Source organism: Culex pipiens, chromosome 2, assembly GCF_016801865.2.
Source record: "Culex pipiens pallens isolate TS chromosome 2, TS_CPP_V2, whole genome shotgun sequence".
Classification (NCBI taxonomy): Eukaryota; Metazoa; Arthropoda; class Insecta; order Diptera; family Culicidae; genus Culex; species Culex pipiens.
In genome coordinates, this window is record NC_068938.1 from 186948132 (window position 1) to 186958535 (window position 10404).

The 10404-nt window shown below is 34.3% G+C and overlaps 1 protein-coding gene across 1 annotated transcript; it reads left to right on the forward strand.

Moving 5' to 3' along the window:
* Positions 1-784: 784 nt before the first annotated feature.
* On the forward strand, positions 785-10057 carry LOC120419323 (spondin-2). The gene is made up of 5 exons (XM_039581995.2): positions 785-1028; positions 1182-1447; positions 9024-9301; positions 9362-9583; positions 9639-10057. The coding sequence occupies exons 2-5, from the start codon at positions 1210-1212 to the stop codon at positions 9975-9977; spliced, it is 1077 nt and encodes a 358-aa protein (XP_039437929.1). The 5' UTR covers positions 785-1028; positions 1182-1209; the 3' UTR covers positions 9978-10057.
* The last annotated feature ends 347 nt before the right edge of the window (positions 10058-10404 follow it).

Here is a 10404-nt window from a genome sequence, read left to right on the forward strand (position 1 = left end):
AAAATGACAAAATGACAAAATGACAAAAATGACAAAAATGACAAAAATGACAAAAATGACAAAAATGACAAAAATGACAAAAATGACAAAAATGACAAAAATGACAAAAATGACAAAAATGACAAAAATGACAAAAATGACAAAAATGACAAAAATGACAAAAATGACAAAATGACAAAAATGACAAAAATGACAAAAATGACAAAAATGACAAAAATGACAAAAATGACAAAAATGACAAAAATGACAAAAATGACAAAAATGACAAAAATGACAAAAATGACAAAAATGACAAAAATGACAAAAATGACAAAAATGACAAAAATGACAAAAATGACAAAAATGACAAAAATGACAAAAATGACAAAAATGACAAAAATGACAAAAATGACAAAAATGACAAAAATGACAAAAATGACAAAAATGACAAAAATGACAAAAATGACAAAAATGACAAAAATGACAAAAATGACAAAAATGACAAAAATGACAAAAATGACAAAAAGAACGCTCAGAACCCCTGAAACAACATAGTCATGGGTGTTTTAAATTTATACATCTGTATCCAAAATACTAACCAGCAAACAGCTCTTAAGTTCGCACCGCCGTGGACAAGATCGTTTCGTACGATCTTTTAGCCCCGCGCAGATGAGTCAGTCTTCGATGAGAGCTGGTCCGGCGCGGTAGAACTTTTTCTGTCGCAGTTTCGCAGTCAGAGGTCGCGATCGCGCTCGAATCCGTCGTTGAACTCCCATCGCTTCGATCAACGATTTCAAGCAACTTAGTGTCTAGATCAACCGCCAGCTTTGTCACTGTAGGTCACGTGACAAGTGCCTTTCTCTACTGGCGAGATTCCCGCGTCGGTTGATTGATTCGTCTAGACGAGCTGATTGACGGCTTCACTTTGGAGCGAGAAAGAAAAATCATAACTCTACGAAGTCGTCCGGGACACACCCTCCCGGGGAGCCTTCTGGTTTAGTTGGTGGTGCGCGATTTTAAATCTTCATCAGCTCAGGAGTTGTTCTCTGGTAAATCGGAAAATTCCTGGAAGATTAACGGTAGATTGAAAAAGCTGAATTAAAGCTTAGCTAGACATATTTGAATTGAAAACATCATTTTTGTTTGAAATTGAACAACCGATTCACCAAAGAATTCCTCCGCAAACGTTTCGGAATTCCTAGTTTTCTGCACTGGTTTTGCGCGCGCGAGATGAAGAAAACGAAACTAGTTCTGTGGCGACGACCCTCGCCGCCGTTGGTGACCGTGCTGCTGCTGCTGGTGTTGGGGCTGATCCCGCTAATGGATGGGGCGGTTTTGCAAAGTGAAAGCTGCAACTCGGAAGCACTCGTCTTCTACCGGATCCGGCTGCAGACCAGCTGGAGCAGGCAGCTGTTCCCGAAGCACTATCCCGAGTTCCGGCCGCCGCCCCAGTGGAGCATGACCTACGGTAAGGGGTGGATGTTGGTGGGTTGTCACTTGAGTTTATGGTAAATGCTACATTTTTGTGTTGCAAGAAGATTTACATCAACCTACGTTTTGATTGAATAATGCTGAGATTTTTTGTTTGAGAAACCTGTTAAGAAATGAATTTAAATTTAAAATTAATTGCGTTTAATTTTTTAATTTCCCTCATTAAAATTGACTAGAGATAACAAACATTGAATAATAATTGAAATTTTAACGTTTAAAATTTGTTTGAGATTAAAATATTGCAAACCTACTCAAAATTGCTCCAGCGATTTAAAACAATTCAAACGCCAGTAGCAAATTAATATGACAGCTTTTGTAATCAACCAAAGAATTCGAGTGTCCAAGTATCCATGTTATTTCTTAACATTCCAACGCCCAAGGCTCAAAAAAAGTTGGAACGGTAACTTCAACTCAATGGTTCTCGGGCATAACTCAACCAATCAAGATGATTCTTCTTTCCAGTGATTTGTTAGGATGTCTAGATGATTCTAGAACTTTACAGAACTTAATTTGATCAAATCTGTATTTTTTGCGATCAAACACATCGTTCCAACTTTTTTTCGCGTGTAAAAAAAAATTCGCCAAAAATTCCGCGGAGGCAGTCTTTTTAAAAAAGGTGGAACGATGTTTTCGGTCGCAGAAATTACAGATTTGTTCAAATCAAGTTCTGAAAAATTTTAGGATCATCTAGACATTCTTACAAATCACTGGAAACAAGAATCATCCCAATTGGTTGAGTAATGCCCGAGAACCAGCGAGTTGAAGTTACCGTTCCACCTTTTTTGGGAGGCTTGGGCGTCCGTGTAAGTTGGACATGTGTTGGGCGTTCCAGTGTTAAAAACAATCCTCAGAATATGATTTTTTTTTGTTTGTAGTCTAAGATTGGAGTTTCATGTTTCAAATGACCAAAATCTATCAAATATTTTAATTTTGAATAATTTGACCTACAGTATTGACTCAATAGTAAAGTTTCACTGTATTATTGTTTTTCATATGTTCTTTTTTACGAACAAACGTTCAGTTTGGTTGAGACTACATCTGGAAACATAAACAAACATTTTTTTTAGAACTAGCCGTACATTACATACACGAGGTTCACCGAGTTGGATAAATACGACGAGTGATGAAAAATCAACATTTTTCGAAATTCCGAAAACACTTTTTGAATGGAATTGTAAGTCAAATGTCCCTGTATTAGCCAATCCACCAATTTAATAAAAACAATGTTGAAAAGTTTTTTTTCGGAACAAGTGCTGAAAAGCGATCTTATGGGATTTGGGCTATATTGGAGACATTGGCTATAGTCCTATGCAAAATCATCCAATTTTTTTAAAATCTTAATGTTTTAAAATCGGGATGATGTCAGCTATCGATTGCATTTTTAATTGAATGAATATTTTCACAACCATAAGTATTTTCCTGTATTTTGAAAATGCAACGTTTCTCGAAAAAAGACTCGAAATTGTTGTTATTGCAATAAGGGTAATAAATGATCGGGACTTTTTCATACATTTCGAAAGTTATGACACATTTTTTTTTTGAAATTACTCTAAATTTTAACAAAACTACATATTTTCGAAAAATAAATCGTAAAATTTAAGTTTAATCGGGATTTTTTCATAAATTTCGATAACAATAACACAAGTTTTTGAAAATACTCAAAATTTTCTCAAAACTACGTATTTTTGCAAAAATACTCAAAATTTCTGGTTTTTACAATATGGGTATCAAATGATCGGACTGTTTCATAGATTTCGAAAGTCATAAATTTTTGTTTCAAAAGTACTAAAAGTTTTCACGAAAAAAAAACATTTTTTTCGGATGAAAAGCAAAAGTTTCAGTTTCAGGTAAAGATAAAGAAAATGTTTTTCTACATTAGGCCGTTGCAAATATTTTTTGAAGTTTATGTCCACGAGTATTCAAGAGCCACGGTTTTTACATTTGAATGAAAAAAGTGTTTAAAAAAGTATTATACACCTGTCCAGTTGTTTTGCAATCATTAGTACATTGGAATTTTATAAAAATTCAAAATTTGTTTAATCCAGCTTAGACATGATATCAGTGCAGAAAAATGGTTTTTAATTGTTTTCAGTTGATTTGACTTTTATTTTCGTTAAAATTTTGAAGTTTTTTAAAAATATATTTTATGTCCCTCTGAAATTTCGGAACCATTTCGAGGGGGGGGGGGGGGTTTCATAAATTTCAAAGGCAATAACACATTTTTTTTAAAAAGCTAAAAAATATCACAAAACGACGTGTTATAAAAAAAATACAAAAATTAAGTAAAACCTGAAATTTTGATTTTTTTTCTCGAAAGTGCGCAGTTTTGTGAAAATTTTGAGTATTTATAAAAATTCCATCGAAATTTACAAAAAAAACTAATCATTTGATACCCATAATGTAAAAAATTATAAAAATTATAAAATACGTAGTTTTGTGAAATTTTCGAGCATTAAAAAAAATGTGTTATTGCATTCAAAATGTATGCAAAAATCCCGAACATTTGATACCCATATTGTAAAAACCTGAAATTTGTAATATTTATTTCGAAAATGCGTAGATTTGTGAAAATATTCAGTACAGTCCAGACTCGATTATCCGAAGCCTCAATTATCCGAAGGATTGTATGAGACTTCGGATAATCGAATCACGAACAATAAAAAAAATCGTTTATTTTTCTTATTCTTGTTTTAAACATAAAATTCGAGTTCAGCAACCCCATTTAGTCAAATTTTAATAGTTTTTTGCCTATTAAATAAAAAATGCGTTTTTTCAATATTTCTTCACCGCCATATTGGCATCATGGATTTATTTTTTTTAAATCACTTTCGCGTTGTTTAGGGGTCATACTTAAGCTCGACAATCAAAAATTAGACAGTGAATTTTTTTTTCGTGATTCGATTATCCGAATTAAAATTTCGCCGAGGCCTTCGGATAATGGAGTCTGGACTGTATTTTCAAAATTGTGTGTTGTAACATAACTTTCGAAATTTATGAAAAAAAAAAACCATAATTTGAGTTTTTCTTTGAGAAAAAATTGCGTTTTAAAAATACAGAATTTTTTTTTGTAAAGACTTTCAAGTACCGTAAACTGGGGTGACTTTGATAGCCCGGGTTGACATTGATAGAAATTTGATTTGGTCACTAGTTTTGATACATCCAATGTAACAGTCACATGTTTGCATATATGTTCGATAATAAGCTATCCCTTAATGCTTACATACTCACAATTCTCAAAAATGTTTAGATTTTAATTTGACGGGCATTTGAAAAACCTATCAAAGTCACCCCGGGCTATCAAAGTCACCCCAGTTTACGGTAATTATAATTGAAATCGATAACAGACGTCATCTCGATTCTATAACACTATAATTTTTAGAAGTTTGGATGACTTTTAATCGCATTATACCCTGTCTCCCCTATAGTTATGAACCTTCATGATGCAATGTTGAAGAAAAAAGATGATATTTTTTTTAAATTTAGATACAGTCTCATTATTTATATTATTAAATCTGTCTTTATATAAATAGAAACAGTGAATTTGAAAATAAAAAAAATAAGGTTCATAAATTGCAGGATTGTGCGTTGTTTGTTTTTATTTCAGTTACAAACGCTACCACAATATTGTTAGGAGCCAAAATTAAAAATATGCCTTATTGAAAGCCAATCGTGCATCAAACTACCACCGGATCAATCACCAAAGTAGCGCCCATTTCAAAGCAAAATTAAACCTCGTGCCGTCAATGGCGGTTGCCACGTGCCGCACAGACGAGCAAAAATAACCATGTTTTACTGCTTTGCATTATATGCTCGCACTAAAGTAATAATACCATTCAGTTCAGCTGCCCAAAACTTCCTCCGTTGTTGATCCGTGGCTCACCTTAATTCAATGTTCCACCTGATTGGCAGCAGGCACCGGCTCGTGCGTACATTAAATCGGGCCATTTATTTTGTTATGCTACACTTTTCTCCTTTGTTGCAATTTCCATTCAGCGGTGGGCCGCGAAGTAATGAATTAACGACAGCCGAGCTCGCAGATCGTTTTGGTCAACAGTCCCATTAGGCGTGGGTATTACATTACACCCGCAACGGCTAACATTGTCAGTGCGTTCATGAGGTGTTGGTGGCGGTGGCTGCAACGAAAGTGAGATTGAACATTACCCATTAATGAAAGGTTTTTGGAGGAGTAGTTGAATGCTTTTGTTGAAGTTAGATTGGAAGAAAAAGAAAAATCGATTTTAACGGAGCATTTTGCCTAGGAAGGAATCCTTGAGAGTAGAAAAACACCGTTATATAAAAAAATCTTCACCAAATATTTTTTTTAATTTATTTCATTTAAATATGTGGACCTTCTTGTTTGATCTTTTATGATCTGAAGTTTTATTTATTTAATTTTTTGGTATCGCAAGATACCAATATTTTGCACAATGTAAAAATTATTATTCTTTAAAAATTCAAGTCACTTTATTCCCTTTTCCTTTCGGAAATCTGGCAACTCTGCCAAATGAATTTCGACCAACTTGTGCTATAGCTCAAAAGTTGATATTTTCCGTCTTCTTAAAAATGGTAAAGTTGCGCAATACATTTTATGTGTGTGTTTTTAGGGTGTATACATTTTTTGAGAATTTTTAAGCAATACATTCAACTTTGCCAAATACACCTAGTCGATCATAAAATCTGTTCTCCTGATCCTGATTTTTGAATATTCAAATCAAGAGTTTTTTTTAAAGGTCCTACAACTTGTAGGCTACAAGTTGTTGTGTTTCATATGTTTAAAAAAATAAATGAAATTTTGTTTCGATTTGAGAAATAGCCCCTTTGAGAGGAGACTTGAAGTATGGACGAACTAATGATGCAAAATATCTTCTTTGGTCATAAAAATGAAAGTACTCACAAAGTTTCATCCAAATAAAAAATATGTAGAGTTTTTTTTTTTATTAGGTCATATAAACATATGAAAGACATATGGTGCTTTCCAAAAAAAAAAAAAAAAAAAAACTCTGGATATGAAAAATAAAATTTCCAGCAAATTTTCTCATTTTTGAAAAAATCTCTATTTGTGGTACTGTACAATTAAATAACACAACAAACGAAAAAGAGGAAAAAAAATCGATTTTTGTGGAACTTTGTTCAGATGCAGAAGTCATCAAACTATGGCCTGCATTAAATTTTCAAATTTAAAAACAGACCAAATCATCAAATCTGGGCCAAATTTAAGCATCATAGGTCAAGAGAAAGTTTGATAAAACAATGTTCGAAGTTAAAAGCTCTGAATATGGATTATGTATTATGTATTGAAATCACGAGAGTGCTTAATTTTTCAAGCTTATATTTTTTCATGAAAACGGACGAATTAGGATTCTTTTTGTATTTGTGCTGTTGCAAATATTTTTCCCCTCGACTGGACAAATCAGCAGGCATTTTTTTTTCAAATAACTTTTTAAATTTAAATTTTAGGAAAATAAACGCGCAATCAACTGAAACCAATTGAAAATGCATTTTCCATCGTTGATTATTATTTTAGGAATGACTCAATCGGTTTAAAAATATTTAGATTTGATATGGTGTCATTTTTTTTTAAATTTTTCGTTGGAACTTGATTTTATTAAAACTTACTAAAGCAAAAAAAAACTTTTATGTTGACATTGCATTTTACAACATTTTAAAAAATTATAATGTTGAATCCAAGGCTTGTAACTTGAAATTTATTTTTTTAATGCAAAATACAAATATGTAATAAAGAATAAACCAATGAATATACCATCTAATAAGATATCCGTCCCATTAAAAAAACATATATTTTGAGTGAAATTTAAATTAAATTAACTCAATATTTTGGAACCTACAGTAAACATAGATTTAGGTCCGTATGGTTTTGAAATTTTACAGCAAGATCGCAATCGGTCCGAAGAATTCAACCACATGTTTGGAATTGATGCATTTTTTCAATTTTCTTGACATAAAATTTCATTGAATCAAAATTCTTATGTTCAATTTTATTTTCCGAATAAAATAAGAAAAAATGGTTTTCATGATTTAATTATATTTCTTAACATAGTTGAAAAACAAGGAAAGTTAGAATCTAACTTTTTGATTTTACTTCGTTAAGTTATGAGTTTGATTTCTTTTTTTAATGCTGTTTAATGTTACCAAAAGTAAATGTTATAATAGAGCAATTCACTATCAAAATCGGAAATGGATTTTATCTGTATTGTTTTATTTGACTCAAATTTCGTGGGGGCCTTCCCTAAGACCAAAGAAGCCATTTTGTGTCTTTTGTTCACTCATACAAGTCTCAATACAATTTTGACAGCTGTCCATACAAAAATGGAACGTAACTATCCGAAAATTTGTAACTTTTTAAAGAAATTTTTGATTGAATTGGTGTCTTGGGCAAAGTTGTAGGTATCGTTGAGGACTGTTCAGAAAAAATAGGAACACGGAAAAAATCTTGCCGATTTTTTAAATTAAAAATTAAACCCGCAACTTTTGAGCCACCGAGTTATGAATTTTGGAATTAATAGTGATTTTTGGAGAAAAAAAAATCGAAATTTAATACATATACATTTTTTACCTCATTTTATTATGTAAATTTGAATTTGCAATTGAAAATTACTTCACAATTTGTTTGATAAAGTGCCCCGATCGTTTTCAAGATAAAGCCACCGAAAGTTAGATTTCTGTGAAGTATTTGCAGTTTTTCGATTTTGAAAAATAGTGACCATAAGTGACCATTTCTGATTTTTTTAAGTTTTTTGAATTTGCTATAAAATTGTCTAAGAGACATTGATGATTGAATTTGTGGTTGCTGAGATACTGCGGCTGAAAGAAAAAGAAATAAGAAAATTGAAGTTTTCTTAGTCTCACTCATGTTGATATTTTAGCAACTAATGGTTCGATTTTCAGTGATAATTATTAATCATTCGTGAAATTTCCGATCTTTTTGAAAAACATATTTTGAAAAAACCCATTTTTTTAACCAATTTTTTGATCTTTAAAAAGCATTGGAAAGAAGAACTCTTGAAATTTTGGAAATTTTTAGGATTTGAAGTTTGACTTGTTTTATGTGACTTTGTCAATGATTTTATGAATGTAATATTTTTAGGGGTCAACTTTGGCTGTGTTTTTTACTAACATTTTACAAATTTTAGAAAAAAAGTATGCTGTAATTTTTGTGGGGTTCCAGACTATGTCTCAACGATTTTTTTTTACAATTTAGATGATAATGGAGCCATTCTAGAGCAGAGAATGTGAAAAACAAGCATACAATTGAAAAAGTTACTGCAAGAACATGAAAAAAAAATTGAAAGGCAAAATGTAATGATAGGAGAATACTTAAAAATAATACAAGAAAAACTTAAAACTAGAGAAGTAAAGTTTTTCGTAGAACAAAAGTTGCTCAGAATGCCCTCATAAACACGGGAAAAAATAAAAATGTTCGAAAAATAATAATTCCAAAGCGAACTAGGAATTCTCTTTAATAATTCCATGTATTACTGATAATAAAATCAATTTTCATAATCAATTTTCATCATAACATTTAAATTCTCCAGGTCAATCCCACAACCGCGCCTTCAACCTGTTCCGGCTGAACGACCTCGCCAGCGCATCGATCAGCAGGTTCGCCGAATCGGGCCACGCCCACGCCCTGGAGGAGGACCTATCGCGCCAAAGCCCGGCCATCCACGACGAGTTCCACCTGCCCAAGATAGCCAAGGGCGAGGGCTCATCCGAGGGGACGTTCTTCCTGGACGGGTCCCATACCATGGTGTCGTTCATCACGAAGATCGTCCCGTCGCCGGATTGGTTCGTTGGACTGGACTCGTACAATGTGAGTTGTTTTTTGGTTGGGTTGAATTGAGTAGAAATTTAGAATTTTTTGACATTTTAGCTATGCCGTGGAGGTCGCTGGGCTGACAACGTTACGATCGAGTTGAGTCCGTTGGACGCCGGCACGAGCAACGGGTTGACGTTCACGTCCCCGAAGTGGCCAACGAATCCGCCGAACGTGATCGAGAAGATCACCGCTCGGTATCCGAAGCACTTTGCTAGCAGCTTTTTCTATCCGGAGATTAAGCATCTGCCCACGATAGCAAGGGTGACATTTGAAAAGGTTAACCGTTCGAATATTTTGAGGTTATGTTCTGTTAATTTAATGATCTTTCTAGCTGCACGAGTACTACGGATCAAACAACGTTCACAAAAAGGTGAAGAAGCTCAAAACCAAGCAGCGCAAGAGGTTACTGAAGAAGTTGGCCGCCGCCCGTGGAAACGACCCACGGAAGTCGGAGAATGAAACGGAAAAGCAGGTCAACGACTGTCGAGTCGGAGCATGGTCCCCGTGGAGTCCGTGCAGCAAGTCCTGCGACGTGGGCAAGAGGACACGGTCCCGCGTTGTGGTGAGGTACGCGGTGGACCAAGGCCGAGACTGTCCTCACCTGACGGAGACTCAGTGGTGTGGATCGGCGAGGAAGTGCTCCGTTGATGAAAACTACTTCCGGTGGTAGAACTAAGATCTGGGAGAAGAGAAACTGAAGAGTGCAGAGTGCGAAGTGTGTTTTGAGTTGATAAATGTTGTTGAATGAAAGCAATCTGGTTTGAGTTCATAAAATATCACCGTGTAAAATTTGTACTTATTCAACTCATTTCCATTGAAAATGTTAACATTTCCGGACAGCCCGTCGGCCATCGATCGCACCATCAAACCATCCGTATCGGTCAAATCTGGTCCTACATCCAGCAATCCAACAACCGACAACATTTCTTCTTTCTTTTGCAGACCGTTTTTTCCCCGCTGCAATCAACCTTTCCTCACCACTAATCGAAGTTTAATTTGTGCTGCTTCTGAGTAAAACTGTTCGATGTCGTAACCGGAGATCTGTGCTGGCCCGCGCCGCTGGCCAAACGCAACGACGACCTGACATCCTTCCTCTC

What these genes read in the sequence shown, in the direction of transcription:
- LOC120419323 (XM_039581995.2), top strand. Translation starts at nt 1,210, where the DNA reads ATGAAGAAAACGAAACTAGTTCTGTGGCGACGACCCTCGCCGCCGTTG. An exon ending in CCAGTGGAGCATGACCTACG is followed by an intron (nt 1,448 to 9,023) that starts GTAAGGGGTGGA and finishes TAAATTCTCCAG; the next exon opens with GTCAATCCCACAACCGCGCC. An exon ending in TTGGACTGGACTCGTACAAT is followed by an intron (nt 9,302 to 9,361) that starts GTGAGTTGTTTT and finishes TTGACATTTTAG; the next exon opens with CTATGCCGTGGAGGTCGCTG.